At 42.9% G+C, this 24,341-nt stretch overlaps 2 protein-coding genes across 2 annotated transcripts; one reads left to right on the forward strand and one right to left on the reverse strand.

Moving 5' to 3' along the window:
- The first annotated feature begins 950 nt into the window (after positions 1 to 950).
- On the forward strand, positions 951 to 18,305 carry col1a1b (collagen, type I, alpha 1b). Its single transcript, XM_031843647.1, has 51 exons — positions 951 to 1,177; positions 2,825 to 3,019; positions 3,584 to 3,609; positions 3,807 to 3,851; positions 4,481 to 4,573; positions 4,993 to 5,064; positions 5,172 to 5,216; positions 5,399 to 5,452; positions 5,735 to 5,788; positions 5,996 to 6,049; positions 6,331 to 6,384; positions 6,484 to 6,537; positions 6,641 to 6,685; positions 6,799 to 6,852; positions 6,965 to 7,009; positions 7,157 to 7,210; positions 8,195 to 8,293; positions 8,390 to 8,434; positions 8,522 to 8,620; positions 8,791 to 8,844; positions 8,943 to 9,050; positions 9,323 to 9,376; positions 9,595 to 9,693; positions 9,815 to 9,868; positions 10,013 to 10,111; positions 10,368 to 10,421; positions 10,544 to 10,597; positions 10,685 to 10,738; positions 10,833 to 10,886; positions 10,976 to 11,020; positions 11,134 to 11,232; positions 11,980 to 12,087; positions 12,206 to 12,313; positions 12,631 to 12,684; positions 12,817 to 12,870; positions 12,972 to 13,079; positions 13,257 to 13,310; positions 13,439 to 13,492; positions 13,589 to 13,750; positions 13,858 to 13,965; positions 14,559 to 14,666; positions 14,787 to 14,840; positions 14,985 to 15,092; positions 15,190 to 15,243; positions 15,380 to 15,487; positions 15,608 to 15,661; positions 15,790 to 15,897; positions 15,989 to 16,271; positions 16,355 to 16,545; positions 16,669 to 16,911; positions 17,013 to 18,305. Exons 1-51 carry the CDS (start codon positions 1,096 to 1,098, stop codon positions 17,157 to 17,159), a joined length of 4,365 nt encoding a protein of 1,454 aa, XP_031699507.1. The 5' UTR covers positions 951 to 1,095; the 3' UTR covers positions 17,160 to 18,305.
- Positions 18,306 to 19,706: 1,401 nt separating this feature from the next.
- sgca (sarcoglycan, alpha) lies at positions 19,707 to 24,100 on the reverse strand. The gene is made up of 11 exons (XM_031844002.1): positions 23,996 to 24,100; positions 23,632 to 23,760; positions 23,392 to 23,543; positions 22,478 to 22,544; positions 22,195 to 22,393; positions 21,947 to 22,115; positions 20,945 to 21,153; positions 20,673 to 20,699; positions 20,177 to 20,350; positions 20,024 to 20,050; positions 19,707 to 19,899 (listed from the first exon to the last, which is right to left on the reverse strand). Exons 1-11 carry the CDS (start codon positions 24,030 to 24,032, stop codon positions 19,893 to 19,895), a joined length of 1,197 nt encoding a protein of 398 aa, XP_031699862.1. The 5' UTR covers positions 24,033 to 24,100; the 3' UTR covers positions 19,707 to 19,892.
- Positions 24,101 to 24,341: the final 241 nt, after the last annotated feature.

Below are 24,341 nucleotides of genomic sequence, written 5' to 3' on the forward strand. Positions count from 1 at the left end.
GGCCATGCCTCTTTTGGAATGGGTTGATTTTTTAACACAGTTTGTTCATTTCGGATTTCGGATTGCTTACTTAAAGAAAACAAAAATAAAATCACCTTTGTTGGCAGTCTACATTTTATTTATTTGCAGCCTATTAATGTTAACATTTTATATAGGTTAGCAATTATTTAACCTTAAAGGCATAAAACATATAACTGGATAGGGCTACAATGTTTGTGTGTGAAGTTATATTTAATCATGTATAAGTTGCAGGTGCTTGATACTCAGAGTTGTAATACCCATAATAACACGAGTATGATTCCCTCTCGAAAATGTCCTTAAAGGACAGAAGCTCCTAATTACTTGTACATAGGAACTCGTTATTATCTTGGCTAATATTTCATAGTCCATCTGGTTTGCTCTCCGTGCGTAAATTGCGCACGAAAGACATCATTCTGAACCCATTCCTTCCTCTTTAAAGAAACCAGTGAGCACAAGTTATCATTAAGGCATTTAAATTAAATAACTCCCTGTCCAACTGAAATCAATCCAGTCCTCATCTGCTCAGCATATCCTTGATAAATTGGGGCCTAATGATTAAGGCTAAATTGCAGATGGTCTGTTACACAAATAGAACCATCTAGCGTCCAGACGATTGAAAATCAGCTCAGCGACACAATATCTCAGGTTAGATGCCGAAAAGACAAAACACCCTTTAAAAAAGCCTCAATTAGGAAAGTCCACGGAGAAGCAGAAGATGATAAAACACGTCTGAACGGTGGCGAGCCGGCGCGTAAATGCTGCCCGTCCTCATCATCCACGTTGGAGCTGAAACGTGAACTTGTTTGACATGTTTAAAGACGGCCCCTCTCTCTGATGAAGGAGGGACTCTGTGACTTGAACATGTACAAGTTATCTGGTGCGCACGAGACCTCCCCCAAAAAGTTTTGGCATATAAAAGCCAAGCTAACTCATTTGTTTAGGCAGTAGGGAGTTTCTGCTAGGGTCTGGATTTGGAATTACACACACCGGACCCTACGTTCTATGAGTGGTGTCTGAGGAGAAAAAAAGGATTCCCCCTTTGTCTCAAAGAATCTACATGTCTAATATTTAGACATGTTCAGCTTTGTGGATATTCGGTTAGCGCTGTTGCTCAGCGCAACAGTGCTTTTGGCGAGAGGTCAAGGCGAGGATGATAGTAAGTATCCCTTTCAAACATTGCTTTGAGTTGTTTTGGGACTGTGGCACCTTCGGGATGTTGGAGAGCCCGCAAAGGATGCTGAGCCGATTGCTGGAACTTAACGTCCTCTGCGGGATACAAGACTCCTGTGTGCTTTAGGTTGTGAAAGTTGTTGCACAGTGAGGCGTTTTGGTGATTTATTTTTGGGGGGTGAACTGGACTCGAATAGGAGTTTATATAACCTTTTCTCTATTGTTTGCTGCTCTCACTGACGTGCAGATACATGCTCACTGTGCGTTCTGCGCGCTGGAGCGCAAACCTTGAGGGGAGCAGCTGCACTTTCTCTGATGCGCAGTGACAGGACATTGAGTTCAAAGAGAGTTGAGGCAAAGCACAAGCATAAATCAAATTAGAAAATGGTAAAATCAATTTAAGGAAGTCTTAATTGCATTTAGTTCGTAGAGTAGTTTTCGCCAGTTTTAGCAAAATCGAATCCCAGGTGACAAAGATGTGCCAATGTCTGTAGACTCTAGAGCACTTGGATTTTATCTCAGTAGTTTTAACATCAACGCATAAAAAAGTGAGCAAAGTTTGTGGGGGGACCAAACCTGATTAAGTGGAGACCTTATAGCTGTTTTAAGGTTATACTTGTGCAAAAAAGCTTCATACGAATGTCACACTGAATTAAACAACATAATTGCCCAGTTTGTGTAGAACTTGGTTTGGTTAGGTGAAAAATGAGACAATGGAAAAATCGCCTAAGTCTGACGTCGACACGAAAAAAAAGTCTAGACATCAATTTATCACCAGGCAGAGAAGGGTGCGGAAGATCTCGTTTTGGAGGTTAACAGCGCCGCTCAGTGGCAAACACTGGAACTGTGCATCCATCCTCCAGAGGCCCAACCACACATCCACCAGCTTGAAATGTGATTAGGCCCAGTGCAACTTTCCACTCAGAGTTTTTGAGGAGAAAGTCTTGAATTACATCTGATCAGAAATGTTGTACAGTGACTTTTGCTACATTTGTTCTGTTGCATGATACGGCCTGTATTCTAACATTTACCAGGCCCAAATAATGTATACTCCGGTTAATGGACACTGGTGTTATACTTAATTAAAAACTATATATTCCTGCGGATAATCAGTGACTAAACACCAGATTTTTTAAAGATTTTAAAAAACTAATTAAAAGGGTGTTTCTATGACTTATTCCGCATCTTGAAGCCATAATATAGCTAAAATGACACGTTGAAGAATGGATATAAAAAAAAACTTTTGCAAAGTCCCTGTAAGGAAAAACACACCCAAAAAGGCGATGTGCCAGAAGCCAGAGGCCAGAGCCTATTACTTTAGTCTCACAATTGAAAGAACAAACAGGTCTACATGGGGAAATTTATAAATAACTATGTTTGCTGAATATCATGTTGCTTTGTAGACAGAGTCTGCTGTCTGATCTAAGCCTATTGCCCACTTCTGGTTCCCATATGATGCCCACATGTGCAGTTGCAGCCAAGGCTCAATTAAATCTTACCACACATTGTACATAATTCAGTTTACTGATGCCAAACCTAATTTGCAAGAGATAATGTCAGGATGTTTGCTCTGTTTTTTTAATATTTCTTCTTAGTTGATACCAAAACTCATTGTGTTTTTTTATCCTCTCAGGCACATTCGGCAGCTGCACATTGGAAGGACAGTTGTACAACGACAAGGATGTATGGAAACCAGAGCCCTGCCAGATCTGCATCTGCGACAGTGGAACCGTCATGTGCGACGAGGTGATCTGTGAGGACACATCCGACTGCGCCGATCCCATCATCCCAGACGGAGAGTGCTGCCCAATCTGCCCCGACTCCGATGGTACTTCCCCTTGATCCTCCCTCACCAATTCTGTGGTTTAATTAGCTTTATGGCGCCACCTAGTGCCCCCCACCTCACTTCTGACCACCCGTGTCTCTCTGGCCACCAATGGACTCAAGGCCCTAAGCCTGCCTGCTCTCCTGAGGATTTTCAGAAAAGAATCACTTTGGATTTACCTTTTGTTTGTCATTTTCAATATGCATTCTTTTAACGGTGGATTTAACCTTTGGGGAAGTCTGGCAGTGCATATTACATTTCCCAACATGCCGACCTCACCTGCGGCGACCCTGAAGGGTGCAACAAACGTCACTTCTCCCAAAACAACATTTACATCATTTTATTTTACTCCTTTTCCACTACAGAAACATTAAGAATCCAATAAATATGCATGTTGGTCAGTAATTCTGTAACATCATGTAATCACGCTGTAATCAGCCCCGACTCCCTGCCGGGACCTGCCACTCAAACATTTACATTATTTTGTAAATGTCCGAAGTTATGAATGTGTCTCTCATAAATGTTCAAGAGGTGTTGACATTTTCTTTTTCTCCATTGCTTCTGTAGGACCCCAGGTTCCAGGCGAGTTTGAGGTACTTAGCGCTTTAATATATATATATATATTTTTTTGTAAATATGTGTGATTATAGTACGTGTCTCTCTTTGGAGATGCTGGCATGGCCTGGTTAAGTTAGTCATTACACCTGCTTAAATTCTAGATGGTGCACGTTTTAAAGTCTGGATGAAACATTGCAGTGTAGCTTATCACCATTTTTCTGTCTGTCCATAGCCAACAAATGGAGAAACTGGAGAAACTGGCCCCAAGGGAGACAAGGTAGGTTCACTTTGCCTTTATTGATTTTCTTGAGTATGACAATTCTCTGTCAGAGAAAAGTTAGACTGACAATGTTTCTCTTTTGTGCTGGTTATTGTTTTAAATTGACTTATTCAATTCTTATTGACTTATTCTTCGCTGTACTTTTCAACAATCATGATTTAAAATGTGAAAATGAACACAGCGGTGTTACATCTTTGCTGAGCTGATTGAGTCTATACAAACTAATCTCAATGCTGTTCAGGCTGCTGTGACGTAATTGTTCTCAATGACCTTTAATAATTAGGTCACGAGGTCAACAGGTCATCAAAAGTTGAAAGTTCAAATAACGGGAATTGATTTATAAATTGATGGATTAGTATTAAACAACATTAACATGATAATTGTGGAAAACACAACTTGTAATCGAACACATTTTCAACCTTTTTGCAAACGTGCGGGATTCAAAAGCAGCATACACAAGTACAGCAAGTGGAACTTACAGATATGTGCAGTGTAACAGTGTAATTTGTTAATATAAATAATCATTTCATAGAAAAGACTAGTCTACTTTGGTTGGGTTATGAGCTATAATCAGGTTTGCATAAAGAATATTGCTAACCGACTGTGTCTGCCTTACCTTTTGACAGGGTCCATCTGGTCCTCCTGGCAACGATGGCATGGATGGACAGCCTGGGCTCCCCGGCCCTCCCGGCCCCCCTGGCCCCCCTGGCCTTGGCGGAGTAAGTATCTCCATGTCCCGACATCCAGGAAGTCTCGAATTGCGTTTTACAGATGATTCGACTCTGTTTACAAATGAGATAGCCCTTTAAAAAATACAAAACATCTCTCTCATTCAGATTCTTAATTTTGCACAAGAGAGATCAGCAGGAGAGGCTTTGTGACAGACAGAAGCAGCTAGGAATCTTTATTTCAGCACTGGGAGTGCAGACAGCTCCCTGATCCTCAGGTTTCAGGTCTGGGGAAACCGCAGAATATCTCCAATCGATCTCACCAGTTTATTCCGTCAGTGACACACAAAGCCTGTATAACATTTTACCTCAATATCTGTGCAACAGAATCAAATATATTGCTCCTCTGCCGAGATGAAACCTCCCAAAGCTCAGTGACTAATCTCACTCTTTATCTTCTCCCGTTACAGAACTTCTCTCCTCAGATGAGCTACGTTGACCACTCCAAATCCGGCGGCGGCCAACCTCAACCTGGCCCAATGGTACGAAGCCTTTTGCTCTTTCTCAGTCTATCTCTATTGCTAAAGTTCCTGTTTAGACTAAATAATAAAGAGAGTCTAATGGATCTTTGTCTCATCTTCATCAATAGGGTCCCATGGGTGCTCGTGGTGCTCCTGGACAAGCTGGCTCCACTGTAAGTATTCCCTCATTCTCATTTTCACAATAAACTTTCCTCAACATTTCAACAAAAGATTTGGCCATTAGCCGAGCTCCCCACCAACACCCAGTTTTTCTTTGCTCAGATATGTGACACTGCATCTGCGATGAATGCATAAACATTAAATATGAATATCTGTTGTTGTTGTTGTCCATCAGGGTCCTCAGGGTTTCAACGGCCCCCCTGGAGAGCCCGGTGAGCCCGGAGCCTCTGTGAGTATACGCATTTTTTATTTCTGCTAAATAAAAATTTCTCTTTATTTGAGAGGAAACCCTGAAATCTGTGTGATTCCATTTTAAATACGATACTTTTTATGTATTTGTTATTGATAACATGTTACTTCCTGTGCTCTACTTCCTGTTGTAATCACACCACTTTTGCCAGTTATAAATACCCTCTCTTCTTTACCCTTAATGACAGCGAATATTCACACATTTACTTCAAATAGCCAACATTAATTTGGTGCAAATCTGTCTTTTGTTGTTGTTGTTTAGGGTCCTATGGGTCCTCGTGGTTCCGCTGGTCCCCTTGGAAAGAATGGAGATGATGTAAGTGATTTATTGATTGTTTTCATCCCTGCTTGTTGTCATTTCTATTAATTTATAACCAAAGGAAAGACATTTAATTGGTCCTTCCAGCACGATACCGTTGTCCATGTTGTTCTGAATATGTCACAAATCTTACTTCGTTATTCATGACTTGCCTGAAGGATACATACGTAGTCTTCTAACCTCCTCTCTGTGTGTCTTCAACAGGGTGAGCCCGGCAAAGCTGGTCGCCCCGGTGAGCGTGGAGCCGCTGGCCCTCAGGTGAGTGATGCCCATTGAGGACAACGGTCAGGAGATGGTCGGCCGGAAATGAATCCTAAATTGGCATTTATGTGAAACCTGTTGGTCAGCAAAACAATCGGATGGTTTCTCTTAGTTTTTCAAACAATCAGCACATTTTTAGAGTCATTTCAAATGATTTTCAAACTCTCTAGTTGGCAGAAAGACCCTTATGTTTATTACAGGACGTTATCATGCGTGAGACATTTGCCTGTTGCTTCTGAAGCGTAGTTATTAACTCGTCTTTTGATTTCCTCCTGCAGGGAGCTCGTGGATTCCCAGGAACACCCGGTCTGCCCGGCATCAAGGGACACAGAGTGAGTTTGGATGAGCATTGATTACAAAAAAAAAAATCACCATTTTTAACTGCGACGTTGTAATGAGAGGTGACCGACCCTGATTGATTTTGTGCACAGGGATTCAGCGGTCTGGATGGAGCTAAGGGAGACGCTGGACCCGCTGGACCCAAGGTAGGACAGCAGGATGCGCTGTTGTCGAAACAAAGCAGGAATTTCAACATAAATTGAACCAAAATTTCACTCTGAACCAAATCCCTCCTGTATTTGTCCACAGGGAGAGTCTGGTGGATCTGGTGAGAACGGTATCCCCGGCGCCATGGTACGTTTTTGTCTCATCTCAATCAGTTTATTGACACGTACATCCCTCGAAGGTCACACTGAGTAATAATAATGTCAAGCTAATATTGTCCTGTTTTTTGGGGTCTTTTTTAGGGTGCTCGTGGTCTTCCTGGTGAGAGAGGCCGCCCTGGACCTTCCGGCTCTTCTGTAAGCGCTGCTATTCCTCTCATGCTATAAAAAATTATGTGATTTTAGTCCATACTTTGATACAAATATGATTCTTGCAAATCACTTTAACTAATCTCCTCCTCCTCCGCAGGGTGCCCGTGGTAATGATGGCAACACTGGCGCTGCTGGACCCCCTGTAAGTATTATTTTTGGAAATGTAAAATCGCGTGGTGACATCTTTGCCTAAAGCTCCACTAAAAGGTTTTGATGCTCTGTAATTAGCATTCCATCACATTTACAGATGTCTTTGTGGATGTCTGCTAACATCATGATTATTTTTCAGGGACCTACTGGACCTTCCGGTCCCCCTGGATTCCCCGGTGGTGCTGGTGCTAAAGTAAGTCTCCCAATACATTTTTAATATCCAACACATTAGTTTGTTTTTATTGTCTCATCTATTGTTTTTATCAGTGTTTACATTTTTACCTTAGTTTGTCTTGCTTTTGTTGGGCATCCTGTTGTTTTATTGTTTTATTTAAAGGTGCTATATGAATAAAGCACCTTTAAAGTTACCTATTATTAAAGTTATTATTATTTGACCACAAACATTGTTAAACCCTTTAAAATTGCAGCTACTACTTGGTCCTTCACACAGGGACACTATTTTAACGTCTCAGCGCCTCGCCTCCTTTGTTATACACCTGAACCGCTGTCTCAGTATCTCCCTGGTGTTGTTCATTAGTAGAAAAACTGGGGACATTAACAGTCTATAAAGATTAAGCCACCGTCCCTTGTTGTTGGTAGTCGATGTTGAAACTTTTCCAAATGCTAAATCCACATGTAACAGATCAATTCTCTCCACTTTACACCGTCAGCCATGAAGTCAGCATGGTGTAAAACCGAAAAAGTAAATATTTGGCCTAATGTTGCGTCTCCCAGGTGAACGCTGTAGCCACCAGATGGCATCATCAGACCTCTAATAGCTCCTTCCTGCTGCTGCGTCCCTCCTCTCTGTCACAGCCTGTAACTCTCTCCCCACTCATGGTTATTTTCAGAAGCTGGGCTATGCATATATGCAATGAGCCAATTTAAGATTAGTGTGGTGGCTATTTACTCTCTTTATTAGTACTTCGAAATCAAAGTGCAAGCTGTATTATTTTGAAGAGATAAGACTCTAAAATTATTTCCCACTAGTATCAATAGACGAGGACAACATACCACAGTATTACAGACCATTAACGTGTCTTTACAATGTCATTTAATTGTATATTTAATCTAGTTTGGTGTTGACGTGCCAAGACGGATTATTTGCTTATGATTTATAATTGATTGATTTAGATACTTACAATATTCAAGTTGAGACGTTGCTTTCCCTTCACAGGGAGAGACCGGTGTCGCAGGAGGCCGTGGAAACGAGGGACCCCAGGGAGCCCGTGGTGAGGCTGGTAACCCAGGACCCTCTGGATCCGCTGGAGCTGCTGTGAGTAGAAACTGGACTTAACAATGTCAAATCTTTTTCACATGGCAAGGATAAATAAAAAAAATGCTAAATGCAATTCACTTCGTCTCTCAACAGGGTGCCCCCGGATCTGATGGCTCCTCTGGTGCTAAGGGTTCCCCTGTAAGTATCATACTCACTGATCACGTTGATGCCGCTGGAATCCTGCACATGAAGTGTTCCTGACACCCCGACTCTCTAACCCCGTAGGGTAACTCTGGTATTGCTGGTGCTCCTGGTTTCCCCGGCTCTCGCGGTCCTGCTGGAGCTCAGGGAGCTGTTGGTGCTCCTGGTCCCAAGGGTAACAACGTGAGTAGGGCTGAGCATTGGCGAGAATCAGGCGACCCGATACATATCATGATACAATGCTCACGATTCAATATATTGCGATATATTTTCATTGTGATTTATCTATTCTTCCTAAATGTTACAGAGACCTAACAGCCAACATTAAATGTGTGTGTGTGTTCTCCCAACAGGGTGATCATGGACTCCCTGGTTCTAAGGGAGAGCCTGGTGGCAAGGGAGAAAATGTAAGTTTCACAATTCATTAATTTTTAAAACATTCTGCGTGTTTTAGTTGTTGTTGGAATAAGTGTTTATTAATGATCTTGCTTTCCTTTTTTTCCAGGGCCCCGCTGGAGTTCAGGGACTTCCTGGCCCCTCTGGTGAGGAGGGCAAGAGAGGAGGACGTGGAGAGCCCGGTGGTGTTGGAGCCCGTGGACCCTCTGGAGAGCGCGTATGTTACTTCTTCTTTCACATGAACCTCTGTTGGATACTATAGGTGCATCGAGAAGAACAGCGCACTTTTATCGCGTTACCACTGGGAACAGCCGTGATGTTACATATCCATCTCCCACCGTCTTAAAATCATGCTAATCATGTTAATCAGTGTTCTTTGAAAAGATTGTGCACATTTACAGTACGCTAAATTCCCAGGGGGATTCACAGCATGAAGTTTGAGCATTTACACCACAGTTACTAACCTGGTTGATGTCTCTGCTCCTTCAGGGTGGCCCTGGTGCTCGTGGTTTCCCTGGATCTGATGGAGCAGCTGGTGGCAAGGTGAGCAACTTACCAATGAGTCCACAACCAGGTCAGGAGTACGTTTGTCAAACCTGGTTCTGGCTTAACGTGTTCACACCTCACATCAGAAAACCATAACAGACATGAGCAGAGATTGAAGTAAATGAATCCTTCCTGTTAACTGAATGTAAATTGGGTCATGAACTTGAACCACTTGTGCGGACTTCCCCTGACTCTCGTCCCCACTTGTCTGACAGGGAGCCCCTGGTGAGCGTGGTGCTAATGGTCCAGCGGGAGCTCAGGGATCCACCGGTGAGTCTGGAAGCACCGGTGCTCCTGGCGCACCTGGATCCAAGGTGAGATCTGCCACATATTTCTTTCTGTTAAGCTCTCTTTAATCTTATAGCAATGTGGAATACACTCAATATATGAACGTTGTTCCTCGTCATACTCACTGAATGGCCTTTCTCTCGACAGGGAATGACTGGTAGCCCCGGAAGCTCCGGCGCTGATGGAAAGAGCGGACCTGCTGTAAGTACCGACTCACAAATAGTTTCAAAGAGCTGAACATGTACTCCATGCCATGCAAAAGAAATGCAGCTTGTAAACAATCCATTTAATCATGATATGAGAGTCTCTTTTTTCAGTATTCTCCTGTCTTCTGGTGATCTTTAGGGTGCCACTGGACAAGATGGACGCTCTGGACCTGCTGGCCCAAGTGGAGCCAGAGGACAGCCTGGAGTTATGGGATTCCCCGGACCCAAGGGAGTTAACGTGAGTTCAGGGCCACACTCATTTTGTCTGGAAACAATCTTTCTCAGAAGGTGCATTTGAGAGGATCCGTCCTTGCTAGTTTGTTAATTGATTATACAACAATCATATAGATACTATGCAGTTTGAGAATATGAGATGAGCAAGAGTTAAGTAATATCTATTTTTAAGTAATATCTATTTTTGTGTTCAAGAGGAAACACTGATGTAAAATCCCTTATACGGCAGATGTAAGTGTGAACTTTGTTCTTTTTAACAGGGTGATTCTGGTAAGCCCGGTGAGAGAGGTCCCTCTGGTGCTGGTGGTGCTGTTGTAAGTACTAACTATACAAATGAAACTCCTACAGTGTAAACAATATTTTCTATCAAAATGAAAGTGCCAAAAATAGCACAAAAACAGTTGATAATTGGTTTTGGTAATGTTTTTGTCCACAGGGCGCTCCTGGCAAAGATGGTGATGTTGGTGCTCCTGGACCTTCCGGTGTTGCTGTATGTATCTCGTTTAACTGAACTTAAGCTAAAACATGAAAGCGTCACACGGTTTCTCATCGTTGGGTTCGCTTCTTTCTTGTTCAGGGACCTGCTGGAGAGAAGGGAGAGCAGGGAGCCGCTGGACCTAACGGATTCCAGGTAGGTTTTGAGAGTGCTGTCTTCTGTTTGGTTGACGTAGCTCTGAGCCGTGCCACTTGCTAACCCTAAAAATCTACCTCTCCTCTTTGTGCAGGGTCTTCCTGGACCCCAAGGTTCTACTGGTGAGACTGGCAAGCCTGGTGATCAGGTGAGAGTCACACTGCCGTGCACTGTGTATTTCATTTAGTGGAAGATTCTCGTGGGAGATTCCTTAATTAAATTTCTCCTTCTGTTCAGGGCAATGCTGGTGAGCCTGGACCCTCTGGCCCATCTGGAGCAAGAGTGAGTTCATCCTACATTTGGGAAACACATCATTGTCCTCATCCACGGTAAACACTGTTCCTCTGGTCTTTAGCTATGTTGGTCATGACCCATGTGTCCCTTCTCTGCGTTAGGGAGACAGAGGTTTCCCCGGTGAGCGCGGTGCCAACGGCATTGCTGGCCCAACTGGAGGCCGTGGTGGTCCCGGACCTGCTGGTAACGATGGAGCCAAGGTAGGTTAAAAAAAAAGTAAAACAAAACTCTTAAAGTTGAAGAAGTTCTCAAACAGTTCTTGAAATGAAAAATAATCAAATGTAATGTCAGTAACAATGTTAATTATCAACAAGTGTAAAAGTACCAATATATGACAGGCAAGTCATTTAAAAAAAGACCCACTTTTCTTGAAAAACACCTAATATGTCAGAAATAATACACAATAGATGAAGTTATCCAGCATTATAACACCTACATAACACATCCAGGGAGCAAAGGTCAGCAAAATCTAAACCTTTTGTCAAATATTAATATCTGCTGTACCACCTCCTTATTTTAATATTTAATGAGGAAATATATTTGAAGCCCTTACAGCGGACCGCCAGTACTTTACTTATTGTGTAATATTTTCTCGAATGAGTCATTCGCATGTACTGGAAAGTGTCACCTGATCAATGATGTCATAACATGTGGTCCGGTGTATGACGGCTTCAGGATATCATCACTTCTCATATCTATATTCATACACATATATAATTGAGATGAGTGTGTTCATCCCAGACCTCATTAATATGTTGCTTTCCAAATCATCCTTTAGTTTTTATGGCTTCACTGAAAACAACAACATGAAACTATGTGCACAATCACCTAACATTGTTGTCCACTGTGTATTTCACAGTTCAGTGGAGGGTTCACCTGCAGCTGATTGAATATGATCAATAGATGATAATGTGTATATTTCTGTGTGTGTGTGTGTGTGTGTGCAGGGAGAGCCTGGTGCTGGTGGTGCCCCCGGTGGTCAGGGAGCCCCCGGTATGCAGGGAATGCCCGGTGAGCGAGGATCTGGCGGTCTGCCCGGAGCCAAGGGAGAGAGAGTAAGTATCACACCTGTCCTGTGTGTCTCGTAATTAGTCAGAATTGATTAATAAAATGTAAGCAGGTAAAGAATCAGCCACATAAAAATGAGTAACATTCTCTCAATTCTCTCTTCAGGGTGATGGTGGAGCGAAGGGAGGTGATGGTGCCGGCGGCAAAGATGGCGGGCGTGGTATGACTGGTGCTATCGGAGTCCCTGGACCCCCTGGTAGTCAGGGCGAGAAGGTGAGACCAGGTTTTAACCTACACATATCAGTTATCCAGGTTCATGATCTTTGCTGGATTGTTTTTCAGCATATTTGTTTGCATATGTTTATATACATAAAATGGAGCCCAATTTTTCAGAAATGTCCCTCCACTTCACAGAATTATCCTAAATATTATGATAGCGGGACAACAAGGCATGCGTCTGTCATAGAAAACATATTATGCTGTCGATATTTTCTATTTAAATTAGATTTTTCTGTTTCTGTGGTAAGACTCCTGATATAAGTGTTTAGGATGACTGCTGACCTGTTCGTCTTCTCCATCTCTGGTTTTAGGGTGAGGGTGGTGCCGCTGGAGTTTCTGGACCTACTGGTCCTCGTGGTTCCTCTGTAAGTACACCTGATGAAGGACTAGCAAAACAAACTGGATTTATATATTCAGTATAAGATATGCAGAATATGATGACAGGTGTTGTAAATGTAGACGTAATCATGACTGAAATGTCTTCATTACTTTAACAGGGCGAGCGTGGAGAGACCGGACCTTCTGGACCTGCTGGATTCGCTGGACCTCCTGTAAGAATCTCACACGTTACATTTTAATCTGATATCTTTAAAGCTGGACACAAGAAAGCAAGTTGTGTTGAACTGTTTCTTCTATTGCCCTCCAACCTCAGGGTGCTGATGGTCAGCCTGGTGCCAAGGGAGAGTCTGGTGACTCTGGACCCAAGGGAGAGGCTGGTGCTCCTGGACCCGGCGGACCCGTTGGAGGCTCTGGTCCTCAGGTAAGCCCACATGCCACATAAATGCATTCTATAAATGAAATCATGGAAACTTCTGTACTTTTACTTCAAGAGTTCAAGAGTTTTATTTCATTATAGATGCATTTTATGAATTATTTTCATATGGTTATGTTTGTTCCCATGTTGTAAAATGATTTCCTTATTGTTTTTTGTCAACAGGGACCTCCTGGCCCATCTGGACCTAAAGGTACTCGTGGTGGTGCTGGACCCCCTGTGAGTATTCCATCAACATGTGGGATTTTGTACAATTAGATGCCACAGTAATGATGATGATGATGATGATGGTGGAACCAGTGATGCTGTTTCAAGCTGCCATCTCTGTTGTCTCTTTGCGTGTGTAGGGTGCTACTGGTTTCCCTGGATCTGCCGGCAGAGTTGGACCACCTGGCCCCTCTGTAAGTTTCACCTAGTCCACATAACCAGCAGTAATAACCAACACAGTCTGTTTGTACATCACCATTTACTGACCTGAATCCTCTGCGTGTCTCCAGGGAGCTGGCGGACCCCCTGGACCCAGTGGACCCGTCGGCAAAGATGGAGCAAGAGGAAACCGCGGTGAGAGTGGTCCCGCTGGTCGCCCTGGTGAGGTTGGTGGTGCTGGACCTTCAGGACTCGCCGGAGAGAAGGGATCTCCTGGCTCTGACGGAGCCCCTGTGAGTTATAATTCTGCAATAGATGTTCTGTCAAGGTAGTTCGAAGCATAAAATGATTTGTTTTGTATTATGCGCCTGCTGATTCAGTGCTGTGTCGTTCTGTGCAGGGTACCTCTGGTATCCCCGGACCCCAAGGTATTTCTGGAACTCGTGGTATTGTCGGTCTCCCTGGACAGCGTGGAGAGCGTGGTTTCTCTGGTCTGCCTGGACCATCTGTGAGTATCCACCATGATCCCATTGACAACTGAGCCAAAATGGCATGATATTGACATAACTTCAGACTATATCAAGTACAAAAACAGAAACTTGCATTCTTTCTACTGGCCATCAGGGGGCGACTCTTCTGGTTACAAAAATAAGTCTGATTGTATAGAAGAAAATGACCCTACTTTGGTTGTACTTAGCTCCACCCTCTCGTGTCACTTCTGGTTGCAAATAAACAAAGATGGCAACAGACGAAATGCTGAACTCGAGGCTTCAAAACCGTAGTCCACAAACCAATGAGTGACTTTATGGTGACTACGTCCACTTCTTATTTACGGTCTATGGTCAGGCAGTTCCTTAAAAAAACAGTAACATTCCCCAAAACTGCTGTATCTCAAAACTATCTCTGACACCAAATCACACACATTTAAGTTATGACATCTTCTTTTAATAACCAATGTAATACTTTTCACTTCCCTTTGCTGAGCTTCTCCTGAAAATGTTTGGAGCCCCCATGGGGAGACCCGCCTCCCGCTTTGAAAACCTCTGCTACAGATTATTTCTGAAGCTCTCCTCAGAACTGACCTCTCTTGTTTCTCTTCAGGGTGAGCCTGGAAAGCAGGGACCCTCTGGACTTCTTGGAGGACGTGGACCCCCCGGACCTGCTGGACCCCCTGGACTGTCCGGTGCTTCCGGAGAGGCTGGTCGTGAGGTACGAGACCTGTAGAGTACTTGGACAGCAGGGTCTCACACATTTTAATGCATTCAGTGGTTCACGGGGCCTGTATTAGAGCTGTTCTGATGATTGACCATCCTCGCTGCTCTTCCACAGGGATCTACTGGTCACGATGGTTCCGCTGGTCGCGATGGAGCCACTGGCCCCAAGGTAACCCTCCTCCTCTGGATCCAGCATTCTCAACCTTCTGCTGCGTTTTGCTCGGCCATATTATCTTCAGTACAGCATCACTTCCCAATAGAAACTAGCTTTTAGCTGCCCAGCATTGTCTCACTGGAGATTTGTCCCCTATAGGGAAACCGTGGAGAGGGTGGAAATGCTGGACCCCCTGGACCCCCTGGTGCTCCTGGAGCCCCCGGAACTGCCGGCCCCTCTGGCAAGACTGGTGACCGTGGAGAGTCTGTAAGAACCTCTTCCTGCTTATCTGGAAATATATGTAACAAAAGTGCAGATAACTTTTCATTTGATCTGATTTATTTTCACCCTCTCTTTTCTTTAGGGTGCCGCTGGATCTGTCGGTCCTGCTGGCCCTGCTGGTGTCCGTGGTCCCGCTGTACGTTTCATCATCACATAATATGCATCAACAACATAAATAAGCACACTATTTGAGATATTGCTCCAGTCTTGTGTTGAATCATGATCATATGAACCTAAGATTGGCTTGTTGACCTCCTGTTGTTGTCGTTCAGGGCCCTGCTGGTGCAAAGGGAGACAGAGGAGAGGCTGGTGAGGCTGGAGACAGAGGACACAAGGGACACAGAGGATTCACTGGCATGCAGGGTCTTTCCGGCACTGCTGTAAGTAACTGTGCTTAAAGTGGTAGAGAAGCAAACAATCTCAACTTCTCACACTTTACAATGTAAATATTCTCTCTTAAATGCGTAATATTTGATATTCATATCTTCTTCTGCCTCTAGGGAGGCTCTGGAGAGAGAGGACCTGCTGGCGCTTCTGGACCTGCTGGACCCAGAGTAAGTACATCTGTTTTATAAGTAGATATTTATACAAAAAATGAATTCACTTCCAATCTGGTCTTTGAGACCACTTAGAGAGTCTGTCTTTCACTCATTAAGCGATCATGTGGCTTTTTGCTCCATAGGGACCTTCTGGATCTAATGGTTCCCCTGGTAAGGATGGCATGAACGGTCTGCCTGGACCCATCGGACCCCCTGGACCTCGTGGTCGCAATGGAGAGATGGGACCTTCTGTAAGTTGCACTACGATCTTTGTTTTAAGCAGTTACATTCAGACACTTTCTGTGTGTCTGCAGTTTCTAAACCTCTGGTGTCACCAAACAGGGACCTCCCGGATCTCCCGGACCTGCTGGACCCCCTGGACCTCCCGGCGGTGGATTCGACTTCGTCAGCCAGCCCATTCAGGAGAAGGCACCCGATCCCTTCCGTGGCGGCCACTACCGCGCCGACGATCCCAACATGATGCGCGATCGCGACATGGAGGTCGACACCACCCTCAAGACCCTGACTCAGAGAGTCGAGAAGATCCGCAGCCCCGACGGTACCCAGAAGAGCCCAGTCCGCATGTGCCGTGACCTGAAGATGGCCCACCCTGAGTTGAAGAGCGGTGAGTGCAGATCAGAGCCCCCATGCAGCTTTTAGATAAAGATGAGGATGAGATTTAAACCGTTTTATCTTCCTCTGTTACAGACCTGTACTGGGTTGACCCCAACCAGGGCTCCATTCTGGATTCCATCAAGGTCCACTGCAACATGGAGACTGGCGAGACTTGCGTCTACCCCAGCGAGTCCAGCATCCCCATGAAGAACTGGTACCTCAGCAAGAACATCAGAGAGAAGAAGCCCGTCTGGTTCAGCGAGTCCATGACCGGTGGATTCCAGGTAAGAAGTCAAAAAAGAAAACTCTCCCACACAAAAAAAAATCCTTCTTAGGGCTGTTAGACCATAGAATTTGTGCCATTGAGTGACATTAAAGCCTGTGCACCCTTCACCTCCTTCCACCAGTTCCAGTATGGCACCGATGGAGCTGATACCGAGGACGTCAACATCCAGATGACCTTCATGCGCCTGATGTCCAACCAGGCCTCTCAGAACATGACATACCACTGCAAGAACAGCATCGCCTACATGGACTCCGCCACCGGCAACCTGAAGAAGGCCGTGCTCCTCCAGGGATCCAACGACGTCGAGATCAGAGCCGAGGGCAACAGCCGCTTCACATACAGCGTCAGCGAGGATGGCTGCACGGTGAGTTTATTATTTTACAAGTTTCTAAAGAGACGCAAAAGATGGCTCGACTTTCTTGAGTGGGTTTCTGACCTTTTTCTCCTTTCTGTTCCTCTCCGCAGTCACACACTGGCACATGGGGCAAGACAGTCATCGACTACAAGACATCAAAAACATCCCGCCTGCCCATCATTGACATTGCTCCTATGGATGTTGGTGCACCTGATCAGGAATTTGGCGTCGAAGTTGGCCCCGTTTGCTTCTTGTAAAAAGGAAGAAATATGGACATGACATTGTTGTTTTTTTTCTAGCAGTCATCTCTAAATCTTTTTTCTATGCATTCAAAACTCATTCGGCTGCCATTGGTCCACATGCTTAAAACCACTCTACAGAAGACGATGTTTGTGTTTTTACAATCAAGTTTTTGGGACTGCTACGTCAACCAAAACCAACCACAAGGACACTTTAAAAATAATCTTTTGTTTCCGCTGGCAACAAGAAAATAATATATATACTTGTGTAAAATTTCCCCCTGGAGATTGAGAAAAAAAAGATCCACACATGCAATGAAACACAGGTCACTTTTGCCATTTTTCTACCACTGCGGAAGGACATTGAAAACAACAAGTGATGTGTACCATTTTTCTGGTGTTAAATAAATTGTAAAAAGTGTGAAGTGTCTTCTTGTTTTAAATTCTTGAGGAAAAAGAAAACACCTGAACGTTGCTCAGACAAAGACCAGCAAAAAGAGCCAAAACAAGGAAGCTCACCTTCATTGCAATATGTAGATGGCTACCTCATTACAAGAAGTCACCGCAGTTTTCTTTTCTTAAATGAAAAGGGAATTTTTTACACAAGTCTATTGTGGGGAAATCAAAAACATTCAAAGGTGCTATTACCATTTCAGTGAGGTCCAGATATTGGTGTTTGATGGTGAAACTCTCACTGTCATACTGTAATTATTGCCACTAATGCCTGCAGAACCTTTGGTGCTACTAAATTGACTCATTGTCTTGTTGTCTATGCAGAGCAATTGTTTTCTTCTTAAGTGTTCTGAAAAGGTGATCACTGCAGATGTAATGCATGCAATCATGTCTTTGTAGATAAAAGCAAGTGACTCTGGTTCAATATCATTTCCCTGCACATTTGTTCAGTGTTGATCCCTCTGTCTGTTTACCCCCTGTGGAAAAACTTCTCTTCACTAAAACAAAAAAAAGAAACAGCACACATCTCCCACCCTGTTGTTAATGTTGTTTGTTGATGTCTTTCGCGAAGGGTTTCTAAAAAAAGAATTTGAAGCAGACCCACTTTCATGGTTTAAAACAGAGATTCTGTACTTATTTTGTACATGTATAATACATTGAGATGTTTTTAATTATTTTTGGGTGCTGAAATAAAGCATGTGAAGTGGTCTACTCAGTGGCTGAGTTTTCACTGTCCTCTTTTGCAACTGTTGTGAAACTGAAATCAGGTGTTAGGAGAGTTACTTCTAAACTGCATTGCACATGTTCATAGAGAGAGAGAGCGAGAGAGCAGGAGGCATTCATGACACATTGAAATAGAGTTAAAATAGGCTTCAGGAATCAACTGTTCCACAACAATTGCACTAAGAACATTTCTATTAAGCAGCAGTGAAAACAAGGCCAATATCCAATAATCCAACCTGGCTTTTCTTCATCAATACACATGTAATTGCTACTATTATATTAAATCTGCCAATTAGTTCCTTTAGAAATCGGAGCTAAAACTGTATAAAATGCAGCAGACAACAAAAATCAATCATGCAGTTTTCATGTCACTTTTTTTTTTCCCCACAATCACTTAAAAATAGGGAACTGGATCTGCATGAGAATGAAGTTTGTCAACAGACCAAACTGACAACAAGAGAGGAGACGTGTGTTTCGCCTCAAACCTCCCAAATCAGACGTAGATACACCAGCGACCCCTTCTGGAAGTCTAGTGCAACAACAGCCAAATAAAATGGAAATTCAACACTGAATATGAAGGATCAGAAAGGTGCTGCTGCACTCTCTCTGATGGTTTGACATTTTCAGGTTTCACTTTGAGCCTCTGAAAATGGACACCTAAAAAATTACTCTCTGAAATTACAGACATTCAACCTTCAACGACTACTAAAAAAAATGTCTGTAAACAGCTTTAAAGGATAAAATTCTTCAAGTCAGGTGCCCATACGAGTGGCCCAGCATACATAAATCTGATATATGACAAAACATGTAAAATACATATAAAGTGTGAGAAGCTGACGAGTGAGCCATCTCACTTCCTTCTCATCACTGTTGAGAGTTGCACATGTGCAGTACGGAATCACAGCTGCGCTCCAAATCAAACACTTATACGGCAGCTGCTCTTACAGAGTACATACTGTTGCATTCAGTATGAATTCAATTGGGATATACTACTTCCACATAACATTGCACCTTTCACTTTGACCCTCTTGGTCATATATCTGTTTGGCGCAGTGCATTGTACATTTGTATTGGGACACACTAAATCATTTTATGGCATACTAAATAGTATGGTAGTATTGAAGACACATCTTTCACAAATCAACGTTTTTTCATGTTTTCTTATGTGACACAGTTCCGACCTAGCATTGCTATTTTTTATCACATATACATTTGTGTTTGTTTAAATTTTGTCATTGGAAAAAGCTAAACTTTCCTGGTTTTAACATGTGGCTCAATTAAAAGTGATTGATTAATCCTGCTTTAAACCCAGAGATGGGCTAGATGTGGTACCTGCATTTAGAAACCTTTGACATTTTAGGCTTTGCTGACAACAATGAAGAATGTGGCTTTTAATATTTTTTTATTAGTAGAGAAAGATGGGGGAATATGGACAATCATAAATGGCAAATAACAATTTGACAAACTACACTCTTATTTTATTCTAATTGTACCTAAAGAAAAAAAAAAAAAACATGATCTCTCACTGCAAATATCGAACCATAGACTGCATGAATGACTCTTCATCCGTCGTTCTCATTTCCTGCAAAAGCGAACAACGTGATGAGTCCGTGTTCTTGGAATCATTAATAATAATCCAAGAAATTACATGAAATACAGAGCATGCTGTGCCGTGTTGTAGGAGAAAGTCCCACGTGCGGGTTTACCTGGGCAGCGTGTCACTGTATGGATCACTAAGAAAACAGGAGAAATATGAAAGAATTCATAAAATATGAAGAATTATTATTTTAAAGTTACATAACAGTAATAATAATATCAATGAGCGTAATAATCTGTGAATCAGAGGGCGGGGTCCTTACTGCTGGGCCATGATGAGGGGGATGCTGTCCGACTGCAGCGGCGCAGCTCTGTCTCCAGTCCGGCTGTTGAACATGGGCAGAGTGGACATAGGTGAAGGAGCGCCGCGGTCTCCAGCCATGTTCCTCAGCTCATCGCTGTTGCCGTGAATAGTGTGGTGGTGGTACAGCTGAATTCTGCGGAACAACACAACATCACATATCAAGCCTGTCTCCTACAGTCGCAGTTTGAGACAATTCGAAAAACATTGGAAATTGAAACAAAACCACAGCAAAGGTACTGAGGACATGAACAGCAGCAAAATGTACTTAGCCTTTGAAAAGTAAAAGCATTGATTGTGCAGTAAAATGTTCCCTATATACCTCTCTGGATTAAGTACAAGTACCTCAAAATTTCACATAAGTACAGTACTTGAATAGATGCACTTGCTACGTTCCACCACTGATCAATGCATGTTGGTGACAGCATCAATCAGTGAACAGTGAACAGTGTACTTACTGGTTTGTTCTTGCATTCCTTTTTTCACTATGAAAAAAAAAAGGAAGAATAAAGTGTCACCTCTGTGTCACAGTTTATCAGGATCAATCAAAAGCTTTGAGTATTTGCTTAAAGGGTCAGTTCACCCACATAACGTCCTCCTCACCCCTCCTGGAAATCCACTGCATCGGCTGCATGAATGTCCACAAGGGGCAAGTGGGGGAAAATGTTTTGTAAAATGGCCGAATTGACTTTTTAATTTTTTATTCAGTAGATTCAAGACGGATGCATACACTCCCTCTCGTCTGCCAAACATGATGTAGGACAGCAGCAGACAGAGGATGATGGCGAGGATCAGGGGCACGATCACCGTCACGATGTAGTCCGGGAAGAAGTCTCTGCTCGGGGGGGACTCGGGAGGGTTGAAGTCACCGCCGTCCTCCAGAATCCCCGAACCCATCGTGGGAGCAGGTGGAGCCGGCTGCCGCTTCGTCAGATCGAACTGAAGGGAGGAAGAAGGGAAAGTGATTGTTGTTGGGATTAATCGTAAACTATTTTGATCTTCGGTTAATCGTTAAAGTCAGTTTTTAGAGAAAAAATGTCAAACATTGTCAAATGAGAATTTGCTGTTTTTCGTGGCCGTACATGAATTGAAGGTCTTTGGGTTTTGGAAAACAAGACTTTTAATGACGTCAACTTGTGCTCTCAGATAATGTAATGGGTGGTTTTCACTGTTGTCTGGTGTTTTACAGACCAAACAATTATTCAATTATAAAAACCACCATTAGTTGCAGCCCTAACCTAAGTTTAGGACTCCTCCAGTGGGCCTCAAGATAAATTGAGAGATAATGAATAGGATAAGAAAAATAATAAATACAATAAGCATATAATTATACTGTTTTCTTTCTATAATTTGTTTTTTTTCTTGTGAAATACTGGAGAGATTTACATCTTTAGGCCTTTAGAAATGCTAAAATATTCAAATAAGACAATCTGAAAATCCTATTTGTTGATTTTAAACATTTTACTGGCGTCACAAGTTGACACATCTTTGAATTGCTTGTCGTTCTCTCATAAACTGTGAAAATAAATGATATTGAATTTACAATTTGATAAGACAGACAAAATGAAAAATCAGTTTAATCAGATTGAATATAGCAAATTTCCCCACTGTGGGACTGATTTAGCATAATATTTAAAAAAAAATCGAAGATAGATGGACTTTTGCATACAAGTCTTACATGTAAAGTTACTAAACAAACAGATGATCATATATTTTCCTTTCCAGGCCTCACCAGCTCCGTCTTGCACCAGGTGATACAGTTGCTGGGAATGCTGCAGAAGTTACAGCCTCCTGGCACCTTGACTTTGTCCCCGGCTCTGCACTGCTTTTGATGCTCTGGTGTCGTCACCCTCAGGAGACAATCTGAGAAATACTGCTCCGACCCCACCTTCACGTACACACTGACACAAAATCAGACGTCCATGAACACGCAGTCGCTCCAGAGCTTAAACTGACAGCATCTCACGTCTCTGTGTTTACCCTTCAAAGTGTCCCGCAAGAGGGAGGGGAACTCTGCCGCCTCGGTCGAGGGCATTGGTGATATTGACGATTTCCAAGGCCTCTGTGTCCCACAGGTTCTGCACATCCTGCTTTATCTCGTCCTGAACAGAAGAGGGCAGCACCTTCTCAATCTCCCTCAGCTTGAGGAAGAACTCCGCTTGATAGGGCAGCATCTTCTCTGTGAGGGACAGCAGGGACTTTACTGTTGCACTCCCTGATTTAACTGCACTTGCATTTGTGATGTAATCTAAATGAATCGTACCCGCAGTGGCTTTGATTACGAGTATGTGTCTGGCCGCTTCATAGCTCCGTTTGTTGATGGCGTAGATCTGTCAGAAGAAGGATGAAAGTTTTCATATTATTTCACTGTTTGTTTGTGATGTTTGGGGCATTCAAGGAGATGCCTGCATCTCCTGAAGTTTTTCTTTCCATCAACCCACCTTGTCTACTTCTGCATTAGTTTTCCTACATTTCCCATAATGCCTTAACCTTCTTCAGCATGTGTATTCATCTGTAAATACATCTGTAGAGTGAGGCTGAGGTATTCTGAGCGATTACGACTACAGATTTGTAACTTTTTGTCGGCACTTGTGTCATTTTTGTATGTATTTTTGGTTCGCTTTATACTTTCTAAATTGGCAAAAAAATGAGAAGAAGAAGAAGAAGAAAGAGGATAGCATGCATGTGAGGTAAGGACAGTTTAAATGGTGCTAAGCAAAGACAAAAATCAAAAATGAACCAAAGTCAACCTGGACTCCAGACGGTAAAGGCTGTAGTTTGTTAATATAAAGAGTGTTTATAATCAGAAGTGGATCTGTAATCTGTGGTTCCATCCCAAATGTAACATGTTTTTCAGCTCTAATACATTCTGTTTGATTGAGATAAAAGTGCCACTTATCTCTTCTTCAAAGACATGTTTCTTCCTGCATTTTTAATGTTGGTTCAAAATGACAGCGTTGGAGAAAACCCCCAAAACCTTTTCTCTTGAGGGTCTGACAGCAGGACCTGACATTTACCACCGATGTGTCAGAAAGCTGCATGTTTTTCAGATTGGTCTCCACTAATCATATTTATGTTTGGCCCATTATCAAAAGGCAATATAGGTATATATACAGCCAAATGAGGCCATAAATGTCACGTGCAGCATGCTGACAGTTTTTCATGATCACTTCATACCTCAATTACACTTTTTCCTGCAGACATTGGCGTGCCGTACAGGAAGCCATTATCGTAGGGGTGCCTCTGGGTGAAGCGCAGCCACTCCGGGAGGTCTGGAAAAGTCTGCCGGTTGCACTTAAAAATCATGGGGTCATCATACAAGCGGCCAGCTTTATACAGAGGAGTAAAGAGATATCAAAAAAATAAAGCATATTTCCTGTAATATTGTCGAATAATGACAAAATAAACTATTCTTACCGTAGAGTTTAGACAAAGGTTCAAAGTCATTCTGGAAAGTCTCCCTCAGCAGCTCATATGTGAAGAACTTCCCCACAGGAATAGTGACTTTGATCTCTGCATTGGCCTCAAACAAACTGACAGCACAAACTGTGTAATAAAAACAAGAAAAAACACCAAAAGATTGATCTGAATTGTCAAACAAAACCTTAAATGTGACATTAAAATATGACAAGACACGACACGTTGAAGTCTAAGAGTTAAAGTCACACAATCCTTGGAATCAGGACCAAATGCTAATAACACCAGACCTGGTATTGAAAACAGGCTTTGCAGAGGTGTCATTATACGCAAAGTTAAATTGTTTTTTAGGAATAAAACTCGCCTGTAAGATAGAAGACCCAGCTCCGGCAGCCTGCCATCTTGTTTCGGCCTGTGATTGACAGAGCCAAGCGGAGAGGGGCTCAGTCACAGCCAAAGACATGTCAGAGCTATTTTTAACTCGCTCACCTCATAGTATCCGGGGGCGTCTGTGAATGTGTGAGTGGGGGGTAAATAAAGATATGGTGATATAAAATACTACACTGAGTTACTTTATAGGGATGGTTTTTACATGCTGAAAGAAACTAAGTAGCAGTATACTTTTGAGGTACTTCATTTGAGAATTTTCAGCTTCTTTAAACTTCTACTATTACATTTCAAAGGAAAATACTTTTTAATCCAATAAATTC

The sequence above is a fragment of the Anarrhichthys ocellatus genome, unplaced genomic scaffold (genome assembly GCF_004355925.1).
Source record: "Anarrhichthys ocellatus isolate YVR2014 unplaced genomic scaffold, GSC_Weel_1.0 scaffold4, whole genome shotgun sequence".
NCBI classification, from domain to species: Eukaryota; Metazoa; Chordata; class Actinopteri; order Perciformes; family Anarhichadidae; genus Anarrhichthys; species Anarrhichthys ocellatus.

Excerpts from the sequence above, each read along its gene's own strand:
- col1a1b (XM_031843647.1), top strand. The coding sequence starts at position 1,096 with ATGTTCAGCTTTGTGGATATTCGGTTAGCGCTGTTGCTCAGCGCAACA. Across the intron at positions 10,887-10,975 it reads CTGGCAAGCCTGGTGATCAG|GGCAATGCTGGTGAGCCTGG; the intron begins GTGAGAGTCACA and ends CCTTCTGTTCAG. Across the intron at positions 16,272-16,354 it reads CCACCCTGAGTTGAAGAGCG|ACCTGTACTGGGTTGACCCC; the intron begins GTGAGTGCAGAT and ends CCTCTGTTACAG.
- sgca (XM_031844002.1), bottom strand. The coding sequence starts at position 24,032 with ATGGCAGGCTGCCGGAGCTGGGTCTTCTATCTTACAG. Across the intron at positions 20,351-20,672 it reads AGGAATGCAAGAACAAACCA|AATTCAGCTGTACCACCACC; the intron begins GTAAGTACACTG and ends GTTGTTCCGCAG. Across the intron at positions 20,051-20,176 it reads CCCCTCATCATGGCCCAGCA|TGATCCATACAGTGACACGC; the intron begins GTAAGGACCCCG and ends CTGTTTTCTTAG.